The following is a 24,942-nucleotide window of genomic DNA, read 5'->3' on the forward strand; positions in this document are numbered from 1 at the left end:
AGATGGCTCAGTAGAATAAACGCTTCCCTGGAATCTGTGGTGCCAGCGCAGGCTGGGTCCGGCCTAGGGCGGAAAGAGACCACCCCATCAATGACTCACAATCTCAGAGACTTGGAAACTAGACCGTCAAGTGGAGGCCCCTCCTCTACCCACACCCCTTATACTCAGGAGCTCAGGAGCCGGCCGCCCAGGTAACCAACAGGGATTCCAAGGCGCGGTGTGTCATCAGAAGGTTCATTCAGAGTGGGGACAACCCGGGTGGGGCGACGGGAGAGATACTGTCCTGGAGGCCTCTCCGCGCAGGTCGTCCCAGGGAGGTGACCAGAGCCTCACCAAAGCGCGCAGGATCCAACACCGGCAGGCAAGACCGGCGCAGCGCGCTCCGCGGTCCGGAAGCCGCGCTAACCGCCCAGCGAGTTCCGGGGGCGTGTCGGGGGCGTGTCCTGAGCGGTGACTGGCGGGTTAACCGCCGGGGGGCGAGGCTCAGCACTGCAGGCGGAAGCGGTGTCCACAGATCCCGGTGCTTCTGCGCGTCTCTCCGCTTCCTCCCGAGATCCGCGGCCCCCGGCCAGGAGGGAGGCCAGGCGAGGTTGGGGACGATGGCGGCAGTAGTTTAGGGCGGCCACGGGGGGCGGCCCATGGTGAGGTCGGAAGAGGGCGGACTTGGCGTCTCGTGCGACGCGGCACAGATGGGGTGCAGGCAGGGTGATGGACCCAAGTGCTTTGGGGTCGCGGGCCGGTCTGCGCATGGGGAAAGGACAGGGCGCCTAGGTGAGGACCCCTCCCCAAGGTACTGCGCTTCAGTCCTTTTCCCCTCCTATTTCCCCTCCAGGTCAGTCCTTCTGGGAGCTCCACTTACAAGAGAGGCGTCCAGCAAGACTCTCCGGGGGAGTCAGTCGGCTGCACACCTCCATGGGCCAGACGGCCCTGGCAGGGGGCGGTAGCAGCACCCCCACCCCGCAGGCCCTCTACCCTGACCTCTCTTGTCCGGAGGGCTTGGAGGAGCTCCTGTCGGCTCCCCCTCTTGATCTGAGGGCCCAAAGGAACCACGGCTGGAACCCCAAGGACTGCTCCGAGAACATTGTGGTCAAGGAAGGGGGTCTGTGCTTTGAGCGGCGGCCGGTGGCCCAGAGCACGGATGGGGCACGGGGAAAGAGGGGCTACTCGCGGGGCCTGCACGCCTGGGAGATCAGCTGGCCGCGGGAGCAGAGGGGCACTCACGCCGTGGTGGGCGTGGCCACGGCCAGCGCCCCACTTCAGGCTGACCACTATGCGGCGCTGCTGGGCAGCAACAGCGAGTCGTGGGGTTGGGACATCGGGCGAGGGAAGCTGTACCACCAGAGTAAGGGGTCTGACGCTCCGCGGTATCCAGCCCGACCTCAGGGTGAGCAGCTGGTGGTGCCGGAGAGGCTGATGGTGGTACTGGACATGGAGGAGGGAACTCTGGGCTACGCTGTTGGGGGCACCTACCTGGGGCCAGCCTTCCGCGGACTGAAGGGCAGGACCCTCTATCCCGCTGTAAGCGCAGTCTGGGGCCAATGCCAGGTCCGCATCCGCTACCTGGGCGAGAGGAGAGGTGAGGCCAGGGACAAGTGTGGGGAGAGGACTCACTGGTGGCAGCGGTTGGGATGGAAACTCAAAGTTGGAGGACAGTGTGGGTGGGTCCTGACTGGACCAGTCTATTCAGGGCCACGAATGGCTGAGGGTCTAATTCAGTCCGCCAGCAACAGATAAAACCGAGCTTGGGAAAGCAATGTTCGAGTTCTTTTCTATTAAGTGGTGACCCCACAGGATGGAGGGAGGGAGGATTGGGACTTAATAGAAGACACCACCAGCTCCTGAAAGAAGGGACAAGTATTGAAACAAGTAAGTGGGCTAGATGTACAACCCCCCAAAAGACAAAGGACTGGCAGTGCCAGGTACCCAGTATAGTACATTTGCTGGGCTCTGATGTTTCTGGGCCACACAGCTACTTCCTTCTTCAAACCCCAGGATGAAGCCACAGGGGAGGCCTGGGTACCAGGAAGGAAAGCAGAGCCAGGCTTTGAGTGGGGCCACAGGGGATGTGCCTCCTGCAGAACTGAGGCCAGGACTGATAGCTGGCTCTGGCAGTTGATGGCCTCAGCAGAGGACAAATGCCTATCCTTCTGTCACCCACAGGGAGCACAGTGGAGAAAGGTCAGCCTTCGTTTTGCTTCCTAAGACCAGCTCTAATGGCCTTTCTGGAATCCAATCCTGAGCCAGCTCTGCCTAGGACCTACCTTGGCCTGCTGCTTGGAGGGACTTTGGAGTCTACCTCCGGAAGACTAGGGACGGGCAATACATAACTCCCAAGAGCCCAAAATCTCCCTCAGCAGGGAAGAGACAGGCTCGAGCAGGAAAGCAGAAGCTAGGCAGGATCTTGCAGTGTGAGGACTGACCATACCTACACTCTGCTTAACCTCCCTTCCTTCTCTCCCCCAGCGGAGCCACACTCCCTTCTGCACCTGAGCCGCCTGTGTGTGCGCCACACCCTGGGGGATACCCGGCTTGGCCAAGTGTCTACTCTGCCCTTGCCCCTTGCCATGAAGCGATACCTGCTCTACCAGTGATACCACCCCAATCCTGGATCTATAGAGCCAGTGAAGGCTGGGCGCTTTCTGCTCTGGGGAGCTCAACAGGACCACAGGCACCCAGACCAGCCTGGTGAGAAGATATTCCAGGCTGTACAAAGCTGGGTATTCAAGATCTTTTTCAAGTAAAAATAAGGTGGGCTGGGGATTTAGCTCAGTGGTACAGTGCCTGCCTAGCAAGCATGAGGTCCTGAATTTGATTCCCTGTACCCCCCAAAAAAGAAAACGTTAAAAAGATAAAAAAAAGATATGTTATAGAAATCTATTCATGGTTATTTGGTTTTGCTATTCTTTTTTCCACAAGTGATGAAGTCCTGTGACTGCCTTAAAAAGGAGATTGCAAGGGCCCGGGGAGATGGCTCAGTGGAATAAGCACTTCCCTGGCAAGCACCAGGGCCTGAGTTCAATCCCGGGTTCCACCAAAAAAAAAAAAAAAATTGCTATATGTGGTAGCACAGAACTGTAATCCCAGCACTAGGGAAGCTGAGGCAGGAGGGTCAGCCTATGAGTTTAAGGCCAGCCTAAACTATGTAGGAAGTCTCTGTCTCAAAAAATAATAAATAAAGGGGCTGGTGAGATGGCTCAGTGGTCTAAAGCACCTACTTAGAACAAGCTTAGCAAAGCAAAGGGACCATGGTTCAATCCCCCAGCACCACATGCCAGCCAGCCCCGCCCCCTGGTGGGCTGAGCTGGCCACACACACACACAAATAAAATTAAAAAAAATAATAATAAATATAGGCAAGTACAGTGAAAGTCAAGCACAGGTCTTAGTGCTAGGTGTTTATTTCCCTTACATGTGAGACAGTGTGCAGACACAGCACACACGGGGTCAGCCCTGTGGGAGGGGAGCATCTCTGCCTCTTGAAGGAGGACTATCAAGGAGTGATGGAGAGGATGACTTCTCTACTGCCCTCAGCAGGGCCCGAGGGGGACCATGAGCAAGCTCCACTCCTGTCTCTAAGCCTAGGAGAAGCTACCTTGCAGCTCTAATCCCAGTAAGTGGTGAAAGGATTGGTCTGGTCCCGGTCCCAATCATTATGGGGAGGTGTAAACACTCAAGGAACGTGCACTCCATTGGGCTGCTAGAGGGCAGATGACATCATCAGAAGCATGGGGGAGGGGCAGTGATGGGCTTCCAGGCTGTCTGTCCCCTGGCTTAGCAGAAAGGGTAGGGCAAATGATGGCACTCAGTGTTTGGCATTGATGATGTCCACAAATTCGGGCTTGAGGGAAGCACCGCCCACAAGGAAGCCATCCACATCAGGCTGGCTTGCCAGCTCTTTGCAGGTTGCCCCAGTCACAGAACCTGGGAAGGGGGAGAAAGGTGAGTGCATTCTATCCCTGCCCCCATGCCTAAGGGGGCTCCACCCCCCCCCCCCCAGGTGGGATGCTAATGCCACTCACCTCCGTAAATGATCCTGGTGCTCTGAGCCACTGCATCAGAGACATTGGACTTAAGCCATCCCCGGAGCTTCTCGTGTACCTCCTGGGCCTAGAATGAGAAAGACTAAGTAGGACCTATCTTGCTTCTCAGCCAAACAGGAAATTCCCTGGCACCAGTAGTTAGTTTGGTTCCCAAGCAAGAACCTTGGGACCCGAGTTGGAATGCCAAGGTTCTCATCCCAAACAGGCCCTGGAATGGATGCCCTGGAATAAGTCTCCATATCCCTCTAGGCTTTGGGGTTCCACCTTTAAAATGAGTGGCTTAGGGAGGACAGAATAGGCAAGAAGGAGACAAAGAAATTCAAATTTTAAGTTATCCATTAAAGAATAACTGCAGCTTCAGAACACAAGCCTGTGTTCAGCTTTTTCTTTCTCCCCAAACTGCAAACTTGGGAGGCTCCTAGCTGCAAAAGGATCTGCCTGTTCCACTTTACTTGCACATGGCCCTCTTTCACCCACAAGGGGCTATCCTCGCACTGCCCACAGGAATAGCTCACCAAGAGTGGGTGGTCCTCTCCCAGCCTCTTTGACTAAGACTGAAATTATGGAATTCTAAATTTCTACCACCCAAAGTACACAAAAATCCCCAGGTCCCAACTGTACTGCACCTCGTCTTTGAGCACCCGAACTCCACTGGAGTGTGTGCTCTTCCTATGATAAATCCATCTTATGCCTCTTTAAAAATAAAACAAAATGAGAGGCTGGCCCAGATGGTCTCTATTTGGTTCTGAGGCAAGACAGGATGAGGGCAGGACTCCCGGGCCCAGGTACCTGTTGAGGTGTTGCCGTCTTGCCGGTGCCAATGGCCCACACAGGTTCATAGGCCAACACTACCTTGCTCCAGTCCTTCACGTTATCTGTAGGACAGAGATCATAAAGGGTGACTATGAAAGTGCTATCCAGAGGAAACATGGCCTACTGCCCCCTGGTGGCTTTGAGGAATCTCTGCGTGGCATCTAATGTCAGGGACATAAAAATGCAGAGGAAGCAAGGAACCCTCCTTAAGGCAGGCTGAAGGGTGTGTGACTCCCACACCTTCTGTCTCTGCCCACCCCTCCAAGGCACAAACTTTCTCTGGAGATACCTGAGATGACCTTGGTTTGCTCAAAAACGACCTTCTCCGTGATGCCAGCTTCCCTTTCATCAAGCTTCTCCCCGATGCAGGCAATTACTCCTAGTCCCTCTGCGAGGGCGTGGGCCACCTTCTGTCCAATCAGCTGTTAAGGAACAGACCTGGTAAGACCTTCTAGAAATAGGGCATCTCCTACATTCTGTCCGGGTCACCACTCACCTCATCTGACTCCCCAAAAACGTGCCTTCTCTCCGAGTGGCCCAGGACTACCCATGTGGCTCCAAGGTCTTTGATCATACCAGGGCTGAGGGAATAGATAAGCTAAATTCAGGAGGGAGCCTACCTTGTGGTTTTCCCTTGAGCTATGTACCTACTCCATCCCTCTCACCTGATCTCCCCAGTGAAGGCCCCATTAGTCACTTTGTAGCAGTTCTGCGCAGCCACAGCTATCTTGGGATCCAGCTTCTGTCGCGCGAAGTCGATGTAGGCAGTGGGGGGCGCACAAACCACCTCTGGGCATGAGATGGTGGCAACAGATGAGATTCACAAAAGCCCCCCCACACACACACGCCAAGAGTCCCCCAGCACTCCCTCCCTCCTTACTTCTGCTCTCTTCTTTTCACCCCAGCTGGATGACCTTTGTTCACTTCCCAGCTCAGCCTGGGCCTGCACCCAACTCCGGAGCCATCCAAACGCCCCCGACGGGCTACAGCTCTCACCCTGCCCTCTGCTCTTTAAACAGCTGTGGCTTCAATTTCCTTGGGCTATTCTGGGCATGGGCACCTCTCAGACTCAGCATTCTCTGGGGGTTAACCCTGATTCACTTCTAAAATAGTCCACACCCCCTTACCCAACAAAGCACAGATTTTCAGCAATAGGAGTAGGAGCTGACTCCTGCTGTGTATTTGTGTCTTTGGGGATTAAGAGAGAAAGGGTTGCCCCTGTGACCAGACTCGTGGCTCGGTGATTTAGGTGGGCGGGGAATGGAGGGCAGCACTTTGCTAGTGGGCCGGGAGTCCATTAGCTCACAGAGGCCTTGTACTCTCCCGTTCCACGTTCGGGAAGCTAAGAGACCTCTCTCCATTCCCAAAGGGTTCAGCCTGTTTAGTACTAGCTCAAACCCCTGCTGCGGAAAGCGAGTCTAGTAGCAGTGGCTGCAGAGGGGTAGGGATCTGCGACCCTGAGGCATGGGGAGGAGCCTTCGGCTACGTGCGCCTTTGCATGGAGGAGCGAGAGGGCGGGTTGCTGGGACAGGTAGCGGGGAGCGCGAGAGCGAATCCAGCCTCCTTCCTAACATATCGCGGCTCAAGCTGCTTCTCGCGATCGCCCGATGGGCTCAGGCTCCATTCCTTCACCAGCTCTGGGCCTGCGGGGCCCCAGTACTGGACCGAGAGTGTCTTCCTCCAGAGGACCTAGGCAGCCCCTTCCCGCCCTATAGGCCGTAAATGCTCTCTTCCCTGCAAATGTTCTTCCCCTTGATACAGCTCGGGCCCCGGGGCTGTAGGGCTGCTGCAGAAACCCAACATCCCCGCCCGTCAGCCCGGCAACCGGGTCCGCGTGGATCCCGGCTTGGGGACCTGGAGAGGGCGCCATCACGCCCGAGCCTACTAGGCCCCATGGCTCTCGCAGAGCACTCACCAGTGTCTGCAGGCACCTTGGCGGCGTTCAGGGTGTTGATGAGCTCCCCCAGGGTGTTCTTCCGTCCGTTCATCTTCCAGTTGCCCCCCACGAAGAACTTCCTGGACGGTGCCATAGTGCTGGTGCCGACACACTGAAGGTCAGGATCAGCGCGCAGCTGCGGCCACTGCCCGCTTATGTAGAGGCTGGCGAAGCAGAAGCCCGCCTCTCGCCCGCCCCCTGCCATCGTGCCCCGCCCCGCCGCCGCGCCAGCTCCGCCGCCGCCGAGTTCCAGCGTCCCCGGCCTAGCAACGTGCGTTCCAAGGATGGAGCTGGGCACTCCTGCCTCTGTTCCTGACTCGGTGGGTGAGCACCTGTGCTCAGGAAGCCTACTACTCCACTTCAGCCCCGCAGGCTCCAGATAGAAGTCCTACGTGGAGCAGCAATCTGAGTGTGGCTCAGCTCGCCCCTGGGGAGCATCGACAGGTGCTCCAGCCCTGGGATAGTCCCTGCTCCCATAGTAGTTCTGCCCTACCGCTCCGCAGGTGACCTGGGGCTGACCGCAGATGCCAAATAGAGGAAGGGGCAGGCCACGGCCTCACACCTGAACCCCCCTGCAAGGGTGCGGACAGTCTCCTCCATCCCAATAGCCCAGTTCCGCCCTAGCTGGCCCAAGTGAAACCCACGAGCCACCAAGCGTTTTGTAAAACACTCAGGCAGGGCCCCCCCTTTCCTTTGGTTGCACTTCACAGTCACTCTAGTCCACTTCCCCATTTCATACTCTACTGGGGAGGGGCACAGGACAAACCTGAGCTTCCTGATCTTCCCCAAGATCCACCAAGATTCCACCAAGGTACAGAACAGGATGGTTTCCCATTGTACTTTTATTCACATCGTGTAATTTGGCATTTTCCAGAGGACAAGGAAGAGACAGGATTGGGGGGAGGGGATTGAGGCAGGAGGGCAAGGTGGGGTCCCCATGTCCCTCACATCCCTCCTTACCCAAACAGGAGTGAACACATAGGGGCAGGGGAGGGCAGACCTCCCTCCCCTGGAAGAGGATGCACAAAGCCACACCCACAGCACCCAAGTCAGACCCCCTTGCCAGGGCTGGTCAGGGCAGCTGGGGCAGGGGAAGCAAGTCTCTTTACAAGTAGGCAGTGGGCCCTGCCCTAGCCCCTGCTACTCCAGTGCCCTCTGCTTTGCATGGCCATTTTTCCTATGGCCTCCAGCATCTTCCTTCCTTGCTGCTGGGGACAGAAGAAAAAGGTGCAGAGCAGGGGCTACAGGCCCTGGTCCTCGTGCCCACTGGTCTGTCCCTTGGCCTCCGTGGAGGGCGTGGGGCAGGGTCTTAGCTGGCCACTCTCTGGTAGAAGTAGATGTAGCCCAGGTCCTTGGGTGGCTTCTCAGAGGCACACACTTTCTGGTCGTTGTAGATCACCCATCTGGGGAGGTGGGAAGGGATGGAAAATGATGTACAACCTGCATTCCAAGTCGCACCACCTTCATCTCTCAGCCAGCCCCTGGGGTTGGGAGAGCTCCTGGGGCAAAACTGCCAGCATTCTCTGCCTGGATTCCCGAGGGAGTCCGGCTGCTGTGGTCTGGAGTTTCTGGATCTAATAAGGGTTGCTTCCAACTTTGGTGTCTTCAGACCCTCTGCTTCCAGCCACCCTTCACACAGCCCTGGGAGGCAGGGACAGCAGACTTTCTAAGCCAGTCAGCATTTTTGGTTTTGCAGGACTTCTGGTCTGATGCAACTACTCAGCTTTCCTGTTGCCACATACAAAGGCTCACAGGCAATATAGAAACAACCAGTGGCTGTCCAGTCAAATGCCACTGGCCGAAGCAGGTGGCCAGATTCAGCCCCCAAGTTGTAGTCTGCCTGTCTCTGAGGCAATGAGTCCTCCCAGCTTTGGGTGTATTATATCCCTCAGGTGGTCGTGAAGACCCCTAGGGATGTCCAGTTGCCCCTCCTCACTCCCACCGCCGCCACCTCTCACTCACACTGCACACGGCCAGCCCTCACCTGCCTTCCTTCTTGATGTGGCAGACGTAGTGACCACACATGGTGGAGGTGCCCATGTGACTAATGAAGGCAAAGAGCTGATACTCTGGGGAATGAGACAGACAGAAGGCAGAGGGGAAAACAGAAGGACCCTTGAGGAACAGTCCCGAGAGGTTCGTAACAGCTCAAACTCCGAGCAGATGTGGGGGATGTAGGGGCATGTCGGACTAAAGCTACTTCAGCCTGCTAGATCCCACCCTTAAAAGTCCTGTCCATGGAAAGAGGTTTCAGAACCCTCTGACCTGAGGAAAGCAGAGCTGTTTGGAGTGAGTGCCCTGGTGTTCCACAGTGGTAGATAGCACTAGGTCTGTCTTACTTCAGGGAACACTCACTTCCAGGGCCATCCCGGACTTTAGGTCCCACTGGCACAGACTCAGAGATGGAGTCTGCAGCTGAGCGGCCCTCGGAGATGTCCATGGCTGCCTCTGCATCCAGATCATCAATATGACTGAAGATCCAGTCCACCGCCCGTTCCAAACTATTATTCTTGGAAAGGAGAGAAGTGTTATTTTTCTGAACCAGCCTCAGCTCGCTGCTGCAGCCACTGAGCACACCCCTCAGCCTTGATCCCTGGATCCTCTTCACCTAAGACCTCAGACCCACCCACTTCTCCCCAGGGGCTTCTGCTCTTTACCAGGCTAACCATACCGTGGCCCGCAGAGCTTTCAGGGCCTGGTCCCTGGAGAAGCCCATGGACACGATGGTAGTCACACAGTCCTCTGGTGGGGGGTCAGCTGCAGCACTTGTGGAGCCAGGCCCACTGGAGCCGGGCAGGATGAGGGGGTTTGCAAAATCTGTGGATGTGGAAGGGTTAAAATGTGTGTGGGAGGATGGAGACCCTGATCCCCCTGCCACCTGCTCCTGCCTACCCGGATCATCCATGTGTGACATGACCCAGTTCATGGCAGCTTCAGCCCCACTGTTGCCTGTGTAGTACACGGCTTTGCGGCAAGCATCCATAGGAAAGCCCATTTCCACCAGCTGTATGATGACAGATTCGTCCAACATGGGTGCTGCAAGAGGGAAACAGGGGTACCATGACCTGACTACTGGGGCCATGACTTCTATGTACCAATTTTTCCTCCCACATGCTGGGCCCCCATCACCCATTCCAATCACCCATTCCATGCATTTTTCTTCTATGGACAGTACTTTCGCCTAGAACTAAAAGGAACACAAACTATAATGTGCACAGAGCACCACAAAGATTATCACTTTCCTGCTATTCTCCCAGTGGGCCCCATTTCTAAAGTAAGATGTCCCCACTCCCCCAAACTAAGGTGGTAAGAAGGGTAGAGGGAGGCAGTTAGGCCAATGTCACTGCTACCCAAACGCAGAATGTGGCTGGGAGTGTTCTGGTTGGCCCCCACGTCCATCAAAGGAGGGCAGAGGAAATGTGAAAGGGAGGACAGTAGAAACACAAAGGACAGGGTTTGGGGAAGCAAGGCAGAGGCCCCCATTAGCAAAGGAGAGACACAGGCAGGAAGAAGAGTCACTAACATGTTGGAGAGGAGAAGTGAGGGGAGCAGAAGGAGTCTTCGTCTTCGTTGCCATAGAAACCAAGGCTACCTTTGGGCTCATCCGGAGTGACCAGGGGTGGGGCAATGTCAGGCAGCTCCTCCTCTCCTGGCTGCAGCCCTGTACCCCTCAGCTGAGAGATGTCTAGCTCTTCTGGCATCTCAATGGATACATCTGCAATCAGAAAAGCGGAAGGATCACCTTAACAACCCCTGAGGCCGCCTGCAAAAACTTTGTAGGAAAAAGAAAGACAAATTAAGGTCTAACTCGTACAAGTATAGATTCCCTATGATGAATATATTATAATATACCTAAATTATACCAATGAACTTAAACAAATTTTTCTTTCCCTCCCTCCCTCCCTCTCTCTCTTTCTTTTGTACCAGAGATTGAACTCAGGGCCTTGTGCTTGTCAGGCAGTTGCTAAAGCTGCTGAGCTATCTCCTGGCCCCAATGAACTTAAATAAAAAAACAAACAAACCACTTTGTAACTCTCAAGGCCTTGCGCCATAGCCTGGCACTGCTCAGCAAGCAGGAATTACTGAGTGAGTGCAGCTTCCGTGGCAAGTGCAAGGGCCTGAGTTCAATCCCTGGTTCCACCAAAAAAAAAAAAAAAAAAAAAAAGGAATTACTGAGTGCAGTACCAGCTTCAGGCACCACAGCATCACAGAAATGTGAGTGCAGAAGTTGGATCTACCACTAAGAGCTACTGAAAAACAGGGCCTTCAGCTGGTGAAACAAAGGGACTAAGGAAATGAAAGTAAATCAGCAGTTTTTAACTTAATATCCTGTAAGACTTGGGCAGACTGTTTCAAAATTATCAAAATGAAAAGACTAATTAAAAAACTAAAACCACAAAAAAATTATCAGTTGTAAATCCTAACTATAAAATAAAACAAATTGAAAGGCCAGTGAGATAGCTCAGCAGACTAAGCACCTGCTTAGGCAAGCACAGGGACCAGGGTTTGATACCCGGCACCACATGTTGCGCATTGAGCAGCCACTGAGACTGGGCCTGGTGGTGCACGCCTGTAATTCCAGCGCTGGGGAGGCTGAAAATAGGAGGATCACTACGAGTCTGAGCTGAGTAGTGAGACCCTGCACCAAATACACTAAAAAAAGAAAGAAACAAACAAACAAATAGAAGGGACCTGGGAGATGGCTCAGTAGAGTAAGTGCTTCCCTGGCAAGTGCAAGGGCTGATTCCACAAAGAAAAAAAGAAAGAAAGAAATAAACATAGCCAAGCTTTATGGCAGACAGCTATGATCTAGTGCTATGATACTACCACTTGGCAGCTAAGATAGGTAGACTGCAAGTTTGAGGCTACCCTGGGCTATAAAGCAAGAACCCATCTGGGGGGGAAAAAGATTCAACAGTTTTAGTGCTTTTCAAACCCGTTGCATTTTGAAACATTTAGGATTAAATTTTCCTTTTTCTGAGAAGTTTGAGAAACATTGATTGACATGAGCTACAGCCCTTTGTTTTCTAGCACGGCCTGCTTCACCGCCCTCAGCCCGGCCATCATACCCAGTTTCTTGGGCACCCAGTCTAAGCCGAAGGTGAACTTCTTGATCTGGATAACCAGGTAGTCAGGGAATGAAGCAAACCGTGTGGTCCTAGGGAAGAAAGAAGGTGCTTGTACTCAAGGACTGCAATCTCTCCTCTCAAAACCCTCACCCTGGGTCTTGAATGCTTCTGACAGAGCACAAAGAGCTAGAGGCCTCGTCCTGGAAACCAGTGCACTCCTGCAGGGACCAACGGCCAGGCTGAAAAGTGGACCATCTGCTGGCAGTTCAAATGTAGAGCCTCATTCTTCCTGGCTCTGTGACCATGAAAATCCTCAGCTGACATTAAGTGCCACAATGAAGGGGAAAAAAACTACATTCTTGGAAAAAAACTGGTAAGGCAGGAAAAGGTGACAAGGCAAGGTCATTACTGTGTCTACCATTGTGAGGGCCTCTTGGTTCCCTCAGGGAAGGATAACCAGCCCTGGAAGATTCAACCCTGAGATCCCAAGCAAAATGGATGAAAGCATCAACAGGCAAGAGGCAGCTGTGTCTGGGAGGATTGCCCTGCTGCAGCCTGCAGCCTGCACCCAGGCCAGGACTTACTTGACAGCTACCGACTTGGCCTGCAGGGCCGTGCTCCAGAAGTCATCCACCTGTTCTGGGGCCCCATAAGCCTCCAGGCAGGAGCTGAAGGGCACCTGGGCTCGAACCAGCTCTGGCAGTGGAATCTTCTCCTCTTCAGCCTGCCGCTTCTTCTCCTCATACTCTAGAAGCTCCTCTGGTGAGACAATCAGGTAGCATGTCCTTAAAGAGTGCTGCCTCTTCCCACCTCAGTCTCAAGACTGCTCCAGCACATTCCTCCACCTTCCCAAAGTCTAGACAATGGTCCTTTTCACTTTGCCTTTCCATCTCAACACAATGCTATCAAAAACCTGTGTACCCAGTGCACTCACCAACCTCAGCTGCCAGGCACACAAGGCCTTGTGGAGGGGCAGCCTACCTTTGTTAAGGGCGGCATCCATGGGCACAGGCAGCTGCATGATGTAGTCAACTCGCTGGGTGTACTTCACCTTCTCTGTGGCCAGGCACTTGATCTTCTCCTCCACCAAGAAGCGGAATACTTCATTAGGGTTTTCGGAGCTCCGGCAATTCCTCTATGGGAAAGAGGCAGGAGCATGGGGATACAGGAGAGGGTACAGCTTCCTCTCACCAGCCATCCTCCAGCCCCCATTCTGGCCCATCATAGCACTGAGTGACTCTTTGGGAAGATGCTTGTTTTTCCTTGTAAGTGGTACATTTTCTCATGTCTTTCTCTTTTTCCTTCCTTCTCCTTGCAGTGATGGTGATGGAAGCCAAGGCCTCATGTATGCTAGGTATGTGGTCTGTCACTGAGCCACACGCCCATGCCTGAGTTGTTTTCTCTGAGTGTACATGACTTCATCAGGCTGCATGCCTGTCTCAGCTAAGGGTCCTTGTGCGTCTTGACTTCTCAGGTACAAAGCCTGCTCACAGGGCAGCTCAGGAGAAGCTGACTTGGGTAGAGATGGGACAGGGTAGGGCAATGGGAGGAAGGGATGCGTGGGATGAGAGGTGCAGTACAGGCATACACAGCGATGTAACCACCCAATCCTTACCTCCACCATGTTGATAAGGTGCAGGAAGAACTCCTGGGCATCCTGCTGCCGGTTGGTAGAGAACTCAGGGTGGCCCTTGCCAATGAGGGCCTTGAACATCCGAGGAGCGATACCATCTTGCACTTCCTAGCAGAGCCAGGGCAGAGATGTAGATGGAGCTCAGAAGTTATAAAGAAGAGCTTTTTCTTTTCTTGTTTAAAATACCTTTGGTGGGGAGGGACTGGGGATTAAACATAGCACCTTGTGCATGCTTGGCAAATGCTGTACCACCAAGCTCTATCCCCAGCTCTCAAGTGGCTGATAGTTACCTCTGAAACCTCAGTTTCCCCATAGTTACAAAGCCTGAAAGCAACGGAATTCCACATTACCTTTTGTTCTGGCACTTGCTCCCCATCACCGGACTCTGGGACAGGCTTGGAATACTCTCCAGAGAGAAGACCATGGCCCAGCTTGGCTCTGAACGAACAGCCAAGAAAGCTACTTAGCTTCAGCCAATGAAAGATCATTATAGCTACACTGTCTCTTTTCCTCCCTGACTTGACTTGTTCCTATAAAAAAATAGTTGAGCATAGTTGTCCACACCTATAATTCCAGCTACTCAGGAGGCTGAAGGAGGAGGATTTCAAGTTCAAGCCTAGCCTGCAAGACCCTTAGTGAGACCCTGTCTCAAAATAAAAAGGAATGGATGTATAGTTTAGGAGCAGAGCACTTGCCCAACATGCACAAGGCCCTGGGTTCAATGCCTAGCATACCAACAAAAAAGAACAGCCTTACATTGGGCAGAAACCCAGCTTGGGACAGAGACAATGTCCAGAAACAACTACCCAAAAGCTTCTAGCTACCACCCAGGTGGCTGTGGGGAAGAAGGCATATGGGCTGTGAGGCTCTCAAAAGCCTTGTACACAGGACCTGGGTACATACACCTGGGTGCTGAAGTCCTGGGTAGGGTCTACCACCCAGGTGGCTGTGGGGAAGAAGGCATATGGGCTGTGAGGCTCTCAAAAGCCTTGTACACAAGACCTGGGTACATACACCTGGGTGCTGAAGTCCTGGGTAGGGTCCGTGGGAGCGCTCTGGAAGATCTTCTCGAGTTTGTCCACATACCTGAGAGTCAAAGGAAGGAGGACTGGAGGGCTCAGCTAGCACCAAGGCCAAGGAAGGGAGCCTTTACATATTTTGTGATCATGCTCCCCTCAGCATGGGCAGGCAGGCTGGTCCTTAAGAGTCCACGCCTGTCAGCAGTCTGTCCCCTCCACCTTGCCCTAGGTCAGCATGCAGCATGCTTGGAGGCACTCTCCCCACCTTCTCCTCAATTCAGAGCCAGCGAAGGAGGAAGACTGCCAGAAGCAGGGTGCACAGAGTTCACTTTCTGCTGGGCAGAGCTTCTTGGCACATTCTTATTGCTTCCCAGGTGGAGAGTAAACTCAAACTTATGCTAAGAATTTGCCTTTCTTCTACCTTAGTACGTCAAGCCCTCTTTCCCTAGAGTGCTACATATCCATGTTAGTGCTTCTCTGATGTCACTGGCCTAAAGTAAAGACCACCTGTGAATGTGTCAGGTCAGAAAGCCCAGGATTTGGCATCCTCTCCACCAGGGGGGTGTGCGCTGGGGAGTGGCAGAGTTCTCACAGTGTGCCAGTGACCGGGTAATAGGAACTCTACTGAGACCAAGATCATACACACAAGCTCCAGGGCAGCAACCAGGGAGGAGCTAGGATATGGCGGGCAAGGGGCCACTCACTTCCTCTGGAAGTCAGGGATGCTGAAGAGCACCTGGACCACAGAATTGAGATAGCAGCTGTTCCCCAGGTTCCGGATCCCTGTGTAGCCAGGTCCAAACAGGGGCTTCAGGGGCACACCTGACTCCTGGATCAGCTCCCACTCGCCAATCCGCTGATTCATGTCGATCTCCAACTCAGTCATCGTCTTGTCTGTCTGTGTGGGGAAGGGCACTTCAGACAGGTAGAGCTCAGCTTTGTATTTTCTACACAGAACTCTCCCACAGGCCAGGCGTGGGGGTGCCTGGTATACTGGTACATCTATAATACCAGTATGCAGGAGGCTAACTCAAAAAAACGAAAAAACAAGGAAGCAAAGGGCTGGCCTGATAGCTCAGCAGCCAGGGTTGATCCCCACCCCCATGCTGTGCCAGCCTGCCCCTGGGGCACCCTGAGACCGCAGCAATTGAGACTGGGCGCACAGCGGCCCGCGTGCTTGGGGGGCTAAAAACAGGAGGATCACTACAAGTCCAAACTACGTTATGAGACCCTGTAGACCCTGTACAAAATACATTAAAAAAAAAAAAAACCTCACCCAAAATAAATTTCTCTTAATTTATAGAAAAGCACAGTTAAAAAAAAAAAAAGAAAAAGAAAAAAGGAAGGTTTGTGAAAAAGAAAGATTTGCACTAATATTGTTTGGACAATTAAATGATTGTATCTTGTACACTGAATCATTAATTTAAAGATAATGATATGCAATGAACTAAACCACTGTTATTCTTCTATTATCTTGTTTAGAATTTTATTTTTCTCTTTAAAGTAAAATTTTGGGCCGGGGAGATGGCTCAGTGGAATAAGCACTTCCCTGGCAAGTGCAAGTGCCTGAGTTCAATCCCCGGTTCTGCCAAAAAAAAAAAAAAAAGTAAAATTTTGTCGGGTATGGTAGTACATACCTATAATTCCAGCACTCAAGACTTAGGAGGCTGGAGCAGAAGGATCATTGCAAGTTGGGAGACCAGCCTGGGCTACAAAGTGAGTTCAAGGCCAGCCCAAACCACATAGCATAAGACCCTGTCTCAAAAAGCCCCCCCACCAAAAAAAAAAAAAAGAAAAAAGTAAAATTTAAAGAAAGAACAAAATAAAACAAAACAAAAAAAGCCTACCAAACATCTCTTCCATAGTCTAGGATGGTACCAGCTGTAGTCCAGGGTTCATGGTGTTAAGGGCTCTATCAAGGGAGGCACAATGAGCATTATCCTGCTCAAGTTCTGGAAGGGCAGAAGTACTTATCCCGGAAGCCTTAATGTAACGAGTCCATCTACCTGACATTCCTCTCCTAAAGTTACTCTTCCTTACCATCTGGAGGAGCAGTTCCCCAGGAAAGGTCTCTGACACCCTGGACTGGGCCAGATCCCCATGCTGTAAACTACTGTGGCATAGTACCCCCAACCTGTTTTGGTTTTGAGACCAGGTTTTACTATACACTGCAGGCTGGCCTTGAGCTTACTTATATACCCTAGGCTGGCCTCAAACTTACAGAGATCCCCCTGCCTCAGCCTCTCAAGAGCTGGGATTACAGGCATGCCTGGTGCCCCCACCCCTTTTTTGTAGCACCCATCAAGTCTGTAACTGTTCTCTTATTCATACATGTGACTAATGCTTGCCTTTCTAGAATATAAGGCTATGCAAGCAAGGACCATACCTGTTTTACTCACAGTAACTAGCAATGGTAGGTACTTCATGGTATTTATTGAATGACTAAATGATTCTAGAAAGTTCTTCAAGAGAAGCCTATGGATCTTGGGGCCTGGACTAATTGTGGAAGCTCTCCAAAACCCCACCTTAGCATCAGGTAAGGAAGTAGGATCATAGGGGCCAGAACTAGAATATTAAGCTGATGGGGATCTCACCTTCTGCATCTTCAGCATGTCAATTCCAAAGTGTGACAGGTGCTCGGCCAAGCTAGGGTCTAAGACCATGTCATCTTCATCATAGGAGTACACATCTAAAGCAGGAAGCAGATAGTGTCAGGGACTGGTATGGCCACTTATTTCACCTCCTGCCCAAAGAGACCTCCACTGGATAGAAGGTCAGCTTGAACTTGTAAGGACCACTCTCTTGGCTCCCTTGAGTATCAGTGGCACCCTGTAGGACAGGGCGTCAGGGAATACAGGGTGAGAGCTAGAATGAACAGTGGCGTAAGGTATGGGGTAAGAACTCCTTGAAAGGACCCTGACTAAACAGATAATGATAGCTACTTCTAGGAAGGGGCTAGGATTTGGGGGTATTGAAAATTTAGCTCATATGCCACATTTTCTTATCAAATGAATATTCATATATTCTTGCTGTCACATAAGATGAGTAACAACCAAAATACATCAGGGAAGGGGGAACAGTACCAGCTCCATCCGGTGTGATGGTCCCCAGCTTGACAGCTAGCGGGTAGCCCGTCTCCCTGTAGTGCTCCACAGCATGGTTGTTGCCCCCACTGCCATCAAAGTAGCGTCGGCCACAGAGGATGGAGCCATCTGTCAGGTTCAGCCACAGATTCTCCCTCATGTCACACTTGGAGCACTTCCAGCCACTAACCCAGAGAAAAGGAAATCAGTGTATCGAAGTACATGGGTGCGCGAGTGAGGGGCTCTGCAGGCCCCTACTGGCTCAAGGGCATGCTCTTTTTCTTCTCCTTTTCAATGTCCCTCACTTTGTCCATCTCTCCCTCAAGTCTCCCTCCATCCCTCTATCTATCCTCTCTCCCACTGGATACCCCCTGCCTCAAAAGGTATCCTTTTTGTCCTTTTCTGGGGATTGTGCCTGGAGATGGAGGGGTCAGGTCTCACCATGGAGGGATCCGAGCAGGGTTGTCTAGTTGCTTCAGGTTGAAGGCATGTTTGGACACTTGCCGGACCTCCCCATCCCAGGCCTGCACCTCCTGCTTTCGGGAAGCTGAGTCAGCTGAGAGGAGGGCCTCCACCGCACTGGTCACCTGGGAAAAGCAGCAGGTCAGACAGCACCCTAGCCCCTTCCTACTTGCCCCTGCCCCTGCCCCTTGATCTTCAGCTTTGCCCGTACTGCCCGTATTGCCACTCTAGCCTCTCCTGACCTAGAATCTTTCACAAGGTGGACTATGTCCCTACCCGATCTTGGACAATGTCGGGCAGTCCCCCCAAGCCATCCCGGGCAATCTCCAAGTAGTCTGGCAAAATGACAATCTTCACATCCTCGTCATATTCAAATTTTTCCTCGGAGAGGTCAAACCCGCCTTCAACACCTGGAGAGACAGGGAAGAGGGAAAACAGGACAAATGCTATAGTTGATGTCCCTCCTCCAACACAGCACCTCACTTTGTTCCCTCTAGAGCCTCTGTGAGCAGGAAAAGAGCCGCTCAGGAAAAAGAACAGGAGAACAGTGGTGCTCACCGATAGCCAGCCGGGTGGGCTTCTTACGGGGCGGGTCTCCAGTGCCTGCAGTAGTATCCTCTTCCTTCTGTAACAAATAGGAAGGGCAGGATCAGCAATGAACACCAGGGAAAAATAAACAGGAACAATAGAGAGGATGGAGTGCTTAATCCCAGAATGGAATGATCCTAAAAAATATCTTGGGAGGAGGGCAATTCTGGTGAATGAACCCTGGGGCCTTTGCACTGAGCTACATTACCCAGGCCTTTTTATTACAAGACAGGGTGTTTTTTTTGTTTTTTTTTTTGGCAGAACCAGGGACTGAATTCAGGCCCTTGAGCTTGCCAGGGAAGTGCTCTTTCTATTGAGCCATCTCCCTGACCCTTAAGACAGGGTATTTTTAAGTTGCCAAGATGCCAAAGCTAGGCTCAAACTTGTGATCTCTATCTTAGTCTCCCAGAGTGCTGGGATGATAGGAGTAAGTCACCACAACACAAAAGAAAATAGAGAGAAACTGAAATAGAGAGAAACTGGTGTCGGATGGAACAGACAGATTTCCTCTGGGTGCCCTAAGGAATATGTCTGAATACACCCTACCTCTCCCTACCCCATGTTCCTACCGGGCGCCGGGTCCGCCGGAGATGCAGGTAGACACGCTGGCCTGTCTTGTTGAAATGTCTCTCCACATACTGCTTCCCAAAGCCCAGGAATGTGTTCATGCAGATGTAGAGGCCACCCTCAGACTCCTGCAGGAAACAAGGCAAAAGAAGAAACACAGAGGATGAAGCCTGGTTGAGTTGGGATAGGAAGGACTTGAGAGTTCAAAACGCTGGCCTCAGGCTGGGGAGATAGCTCAGTAGAATAAGTGCTTGCCTGGCAAGCGCAGAGTCCCCAGTACCGCAAAAAAAAACCAAAAACAAATGCTGGCCTCTACTGCCGGGAATAGAGTAGTGTGCATCACAACACTGGGCTCTTCTCTAGTCTTTTAGAACCTGGAATCTAGGATTCTCCATTTCCTATGACTTAACCAACAACTGGTAAGAACATCAGACAAAACAACACCTCTCAGTCATCATTCATGTTCCCTCTGCTCATCTGGACTTTACACCCCAGCAATCACAATCAATTTGAGGACTCCTTTCATCTCTTTTTTTTTTTTTTTTTGAGAGAGAGACAGTCTTACTGTGCAGCCCAGGCTGACATCGAGCTTGCAACCATCCTACCTTATCCTGAGTGCTGAGATTATGGGTGTGTACCTGTACACACTGCTTCACCTCTTTTCTGAGGCCAAAAGATCCAGAAAGTAAATGCAGACCAAACACCAGGTTTCCAGTGCTAGAGATTACATTCAGAGCTTCCCTGGGATACACTGATCCCAGCCTGGGACTCCAAAAACAAACACTACTTCATTTTGATAATTTAGAAAATTTTCCAGGCTAGAGGAACAGATTCCAGCTCTAAACAGTACCCCCTAACCCTGAGATTGCCAACAGGCCAGACCTTCCCTCTACCACATGCTGCTGGTAACTGAGCCCTGATCCTGAGTCCTCTTCCTTCTGTCCTGGGAACAATGTCTTGTTTACAACTCACAGCTAGATCAGCCCCAGTCTGGAAGGTCATCAAGTCCAGCATTCTAGTTACCAGCCATGTCTTCCTCTTCCCTCCCCTTGGACCAACAAATAAAAGATTCCTCACTGCCATCCCATTAACGTCCAACCTCAAAGCCACCAATCTCTTTGAACAATTGAGCAAGATCTGCTGAGATACTTACTACACAATTACTTCAAAAGGGCTGAGCAAGACAAGCATCCACCCAGGATCACAGCTGAGAAGACGGGCTCACCCCAGAGCTGAGCAGGTCTACCCATCCCTTTGCAAACAGAGTGATGGTGAAGGTGGGACAGGAACTGGAGACAATGAGTCTTGCCTTCAAGGCTTTGAGCAACAGGCATCCTTTTCCCAGAATAAAAGTCTCAATGGCCTTGAACATTTTCTCTGTGATATTAAAAACAGTCTAAGGCAGTTCTTGGTCTTATCAGTTTCTCTGTACTACTCCCTAAATACATAGATTTTGATCTTCACAGCGAGATCAACTAAGTTTTTCCTCCCTTGAACCCAATTTGTGATAATTAAATATGCTGGGAGTTGGTTAGCAAAGTAACTAAGTCACGCTGGAGATCTCTTGACTGGAGATAGAAAGGGGAAAATTTCAGGAAAATACAAACCTCTTTTTTGATTATTCAAAGCAGTTACTAAAGAGAGAGGCAAGATTCAAATGTAAAGAGGGATCCAGACTTCTACCATCTGCTGGTGATTAAGAAAAATCTTTCCCTCAGGGGAAAAAGGTGGGAGCTCTTCAGCTGGAAATAAGAGATGCTGGTTTCACCATGGATTGGGAACCCTGGAGCGCAGCTCAGATTACTCCTCTTTTTATTCTTCCAAAGCCAGACTTCAGAGAAGCAGCACATTATCTGGCCCTGATCAAAGCCCAGCAAACCACAAATCTCAGTGATGGCCCTGAACTGGGCCTCACATCATGCTGCTATACTGAGCATGAATGATGCATTAATGAAGCCTTTCCACTCTGACTTGCAATTTTGAGGCCATGAGCTGGTCTGGCTGAACACTCTGGGCAAGGCCCAGCAGTGGCCTGAGGGGAGGGCTGGGAAGGGGGGCGGATCCCAACCAAGCTACTGCCCTCTCAGTTCACGCCTGGCGGCTCGCCTCAGTCGAGGGTGACCTAGGAAGGTAGAATCGCACGAAGGAAGGTACTGGGTGGAGCCTGCAAAACGTGAAGCACGGGTGTGGGTGGTGGCTTTGTCTAACTAGGCAAGAGTGGGAGCGAGATGGAAAAGGGGCCTTAGCATCTTCCCAGAAAGTGTCTCTCCGGGAATACTTTGAAACAGGTTCTTTCTGCTCCCAGTGATGGGCAGGGTGTGTGTGTGTGGGGTCTGCAACCGTAGTTCACGTACAGGAGAAAGTTACAGCTTTCCTTTCCTTTTCCTCCCTTCACACCACCATGACCCACCCCTGCCCCTGTCCTTATTAGCTACGGGTGGAGGCAGCCTAAGCTGGTGTTCCTCATAACCAGACCTCATTCAGCTCACTTCCAGACTACCCGCCACCTAAAAACAGCTGTCCACGCCCTCCCAACCCGGGACCATAACAAGGGGGGGTCGGCCCCATTCCTTTCCTATGAGACTACAAAACCCGGAGAGCCACGCGCCTATAAAGACCGGCTCCCGTCTCTCTCGAGTCTGCCTGGGGGATGTAGTCCACCGCCGGGCTTCGGCACCGGACTCGCACCACCGTGAGGGCGGCAAGAGACTACAAAGCCTACAATGCACTGCAGCGCGGGCGCGCGCCGATTGGGCGCAGCGGCTTCCGGGGCCGGTAGTCAAGCGGAGGCTCCAGCTAATGGAGAGTAGCGGGGAAAAGGAGCGCGAGAGACTACAGGTTCCAAGGTGCACCGCGAGGAGGCGGCGGCCCGAGCCTCACAGGCCCCGGCAGAATGACCACGGCGATGGAAGGAAGTCATGTTCACTGCGGGAGTGGGGAAGGGGCTTACCGGTGTGTCGAAGGAAAAGGCGCACTCATCCTTGTGAACCCGGTCGCCAGCCTTGGGGACCCGGATCGTTGGTAATACTGACAGCAGCGCCTCCTCGCTCAGCTCCGCCATGACACCGGCAGTAGCTCCACCACACACGGCGGCTCTCACCGTTCCCACTCCCCCACCTCCACTCTCCTGGCCAATGAGCGCTGCTCGACAGGCGCATGCGCTGAATGCCAGACCCGGGAGAATGGCAGTTGGACGCAGCCTGCGGGATAGTGCCCCACCTCCTACCCTACTCGCGCCCGACGCCAATAAGAAGCGCTCTTCATTCAATTGATGGCCAAAGGGACCAATCCCACTCTTTCAGGGCTGGAGCGCATGTAGGGTAGCCAGGTGGACTTCGTGGCTGCTGCTGTTCAGCCTTGAGGACTCCAAGTCAAGGACAGAAACTCAACAGTTGTTCAAACCTCCAGATTTCGAAACTTCCCTGGGAAGTCATCAGTAGGAAAGTAGAAAGGCAGTTATTTGCTTGGTATTTGAAAAGAGGCCGTCCAATGAGACGGAAATGTAAGGTGGTGATTGACAACCCCGTCAACCAATAAGCATTAGTACTTCTCTCGCCTCAAGAAAACTAGCACAACTCCAACAGAATTTGTGCATACCCGCGGAATAATTCATTATTCTATTTTGTTTAATAAAATGGCTTGAGTTTAACACAGAAGGTCTCAAAAGCGAAGACTAGTACTCCTCAAATTCTCGTGACGGACAGCTCACAAGCAGATACTGAACGAGTCTGCGTCATCCCTAGGCAAGGGAGCCTCAGTCCATTGGCCCCACAATCCTCATGATAGACATCTTCTGAGGCCAATGGCCTTCCTCCTTGGAGGCGGGTCTCACTCTGGACCTATAGGAACCTACTTTGGCTCAGCCAATAGAGTCGAGGTAGGGGGCGTGGCGGGAAGTTTGAAACTTGTAACTTCGAGAAGTCATCTTCAAACTGGTTTGCATCGGTAGGTAGAGTTGGAGCTCTCAAATTACGGTAAGTAATTTGAAAACAATAATGAATAAATTAGAGTGCTCAGCGAACCCAGAATGAACATTTTAGAAAACTTCATCAGTCGTTAACACCGCAGAGGCCTCTGGGTTCTTCAGCTGGAAACTGGAAAAATTAGGGGATTTGGGGTCACAGGTTGTACACGGTCGCGGTAATAACTAAGACCCGAGAGACTTCTCACGAGCATCCTCTCTATCCTGCGGACCTTGTCCCGACCCCAGTGGAGATGGGCTCAGCCCAGAGCCTCCCAGCCACTGCAGCGCAGCCTCCACCACATAACAAGCATCTGGCTCGAGTAGCGGACCCTCGCTCGCCAAGTGCTGGCATTCAGCGCACTCCTATCCAGGTACTAGAGCGGGGGGGGGGAGGGGAGGGCGCGGGGGGGGAGGCCTACATTTTTGGGCTTCTGCCAAACCTGATACTTAGGACGCCACTACACCCCCAAGCCCTTATTTTCTGCATTTTAAATCTTCCTGTGATGGGCTGATCATCTAAGGGACTTAGTAACTCCCACCAGAAGTATGGGGACAGAGGTCAGGACTCAGACTTGTTCTAGCCTGTGGTCCTGACAGGTGGAGAGCTCTCCACAAACAAGCCTTCCAGCCAGAGAAGAGCTGGAGGATCCTAAGCAGGACCTGGACTCAGATCCTCGCTCTCCTACCCTTGGCATTGCACGGACACCTATGAAGACCAGTAATGTTGGTGAGTGTTGGCCCAGGGAACGCCCATGACTTTATCACCTATTGCTTTTGGGTAGAGTCAGTGAAGCTCTCCTCTCAGGAGTCTCCTTTTATTTTTTGTGGTACTGGGGAAGGAACTCAGGGCCTTCTGAATTTGAGGCAAGTACCGCACCACTGAGCTACACCCTACCTCCTATCTCACTCTTCACACTTGATTTCACTCGACGTGTTCCTTCACCCATCTGGGTGTAAATCCTAAGCTCCTGGATCCTCCTTACTGAATGATTTGTACAGGATGTCCCTGCTCACTTCAGTTCTTTCCTCTAGACCCGGAGAGTCCTCTGGTGAAACAACTGAGTGAAGTATTTGAGACTGAAGCCTCAAAATCAAATCTTCTCCCAGAGCCTGTTCTGGCCCTGGAAGCAGTTTCACCTGCTGAACTGGACTTGTCTATGGATACTCAGTTATCTCAGGAGGACCAGAGGAAACCTTGGAACCAGACCAAGCTTTCCTCTAAAGAGGTGTTGTCCAATGAGGAAGCTAAACAACCCACTGAAATCCCCATGGCCAGCCAGAGTTCGGACAAGCCTGCACGAGACCCTGAGACTCCCCAGCCTTCAGGTACAAAATCCAAGAGCAAGGTGCAGAAAAGAAAAACTATAGTATCCATGGAGGAATATGAGAAAAGTGAACTAAGCTGCCAGTGTCTAAGCCCCTAATTTTGAGTTCTTGCTTTAACCACCCTAGGTTCTAAGTGTAATAGACGGAAACAAAACAGTAAGTTGGTAGGGAGACCCCCCCTCACTATCCTGCAGGATGACAACTCTCCTGGGACCCTGACACCTCGACAGGTAAAGGGAGGGAGGGGAAAAGCCATTGCTAACATAACCAACAGAGAGGGTGGGAGGCCCTGAACAGCACCCTTTCAGCTTCCCCTCAGCCTTCCATTGCGTATACTGCCTCCTTTTGCAGGGCAAGCGGCCTTCTCCCCTGAATGACAATGTTAAGGAACTAAAGGAAGGAGCCATTCTTGGAACTGGACGACTTCTGAAAACTGGAGGGCG

The 24,942-nt window shown here is 52.1% G+C and overlaps 4 protein-coding genes across 6 annotated transcripts in view; 2 read left to right on the forward strand and 2 right to left on the reverse strand.

Annotated features, from left to right (window-relative positions):
* The first annotated feature begins 443 nt into the window (after window positions 1-443).
* Window positions 444-2,805, forward strand: Spsb2 (splA/ryanodine receptor domain and SOCS box containing 2). Its single transcript, XM_004643525.2, has 3 exons — window positions 444-589; window positions 833-1,576; window positions 2,464-2,805. The coding sequence occupies exons 2-3, from the start codon at window positions 913-915 to the stop codon at window positions 2,589-2,591; spliced, it is 792 nt and encodes a 263-aa protein (XP_004643582.1). The 5' UTR covers window positions 444-589; window positions 833-912; the 3' UTR covers window positions 2,592-2,805.
* A 574-nt stretch (window positions 2,806-3,379) lies between these two features.
* Tpi1 (triosephosphate isomerase 1) lies at window positions 3,380-7,023 on the reverse strand. Its single transcript, XM_004643526.3, has 7 exons — window positions 6,768-7,023; window positions 5,518-5,641; window positions 5,349-5,433; window positions 5,142-5,274; window positions 4,829-4,914; window positions 4,019-4,106; window positions 3,380-3,920 (listed from the first exon to the last, which is right to left on the reverse strand). The coding sequence occupies exons 1-7, from the start codon at window positions 6,991-6,993 to the stop codon at window positions 3,802-3,804; spliced, it is 861 nt and encodes a 286-aa protein (XP_004643583.1). The 5' UTR covers window positions 6,994-7,023; the 3' UTR covers window positions 3,380-3,801.
* A 589-nt stretch (window positions 7,024-7,612) lies between these two features.
* On the reverse strand, window positions 7,613-22,350 carry Usp5 (ubiquitin specific peptidase 5). 3 transcript variants are annotated; one of them, XM_004643528.2, is made up of 20 exons: window positions 22,160-22,350; window positions 19,212-19,337; window positions 18,613-18,679; window positions 18,331-18,464; window positions 18,034-18,179; window positions 17,593-17,777; window positions 17,104-17,198; window positions 15,214-15,407; window positions 14,505-14,576; window positions 13,841-13,928; window positions 13,473-13,598; window positions 12,839-12,992; window positions 12,442-12,616; window positions 11,858-11,946; window positions 10,381-10,503; window positions 9,681-9,824; window positions 9,460-9,605; window positions 9,144-9,297; window positions 8,773-8,857; window positions 7,613-8,191 (listed from the first exon to the last, which is right to left on the reverse strand). In XM_004643528.2, exons 1-20 carry the CDS (start codon window positions 22,268-22,270, stop codon window positions 8,098-8,100), a joined length of 2,508 nt encoding a protein of 835 aa, XP_004643585.1. In that variant the 5' UTR covers window positions 22,271-22,350; the 3' UTR covers window positions 7,613-8,097. The 3 variants fall into 3 exon arrangements, with proteins under 3 accessions (XP_004643585.1, XP_004643584.1, XP_023559433.1); XM_004643527.2 differs by having other exon boundaries at window positions 10,312-10,503; XM_023703665.1 differs by lacking the exon at window positions 8,773-8,857 and having other exon boundaries at window positions 8,099-8,191; window positions 10,312-10,503; window positions 22,160-22,348.
* A 777-nt stretch (window positions 22,351-23,127) lies between these two features.
* Window positions 23,128-24,942, forward strand: part of Cdca3 (cell division cycle associated 3) — a 4,153-nt gene continuing 2,338 nt past the window's right edge. The window contains exons 1-6 of the mRNA XM_004643579.2: window positions 23,128-23,183; window positions 23,420-23,544; window positions 23,771-23,900; window positions 24,206-24,499; window positions 24,626-24,729; window positions 24,851-24,939. Coding sequence (XP_004643636.1) covers window positions 23,425-23,544; window positions 23,771-23,900; window positions 24,206-24,499; window positions 24,626-24,729; window positions 24,851-24,939 — 737 coding nt within the window. The 5' untranslated portion in view covers window positions 23,128-23,183; window positions 23,420-23,424. The remainder of the gene's footprint in view (window positions 23,184-23,419; window positions 23,545-23,770; window positions 23,901-24,205; window positions 24,500-24,625; window positions 24,730-24,850; window positions 24,940-24,942) is intronic.

The sequence above is a fragment of the Octodon degus genome, unplaced genomic scaffold (genome assembly GCF_000260255.1).
Source record: "Octodon degus isolate 3935 unplaced genomic scaffold, OctDeg1.0 scaffold00178, whole genome shotgun sequence".
Classification (NCBI taxonomy): domain Eukaryota; kingdom Metazoa; phylum Chordata; class Mammalia; order Rodentia; family Octodontidae; genus Octodon; species Octodon degus.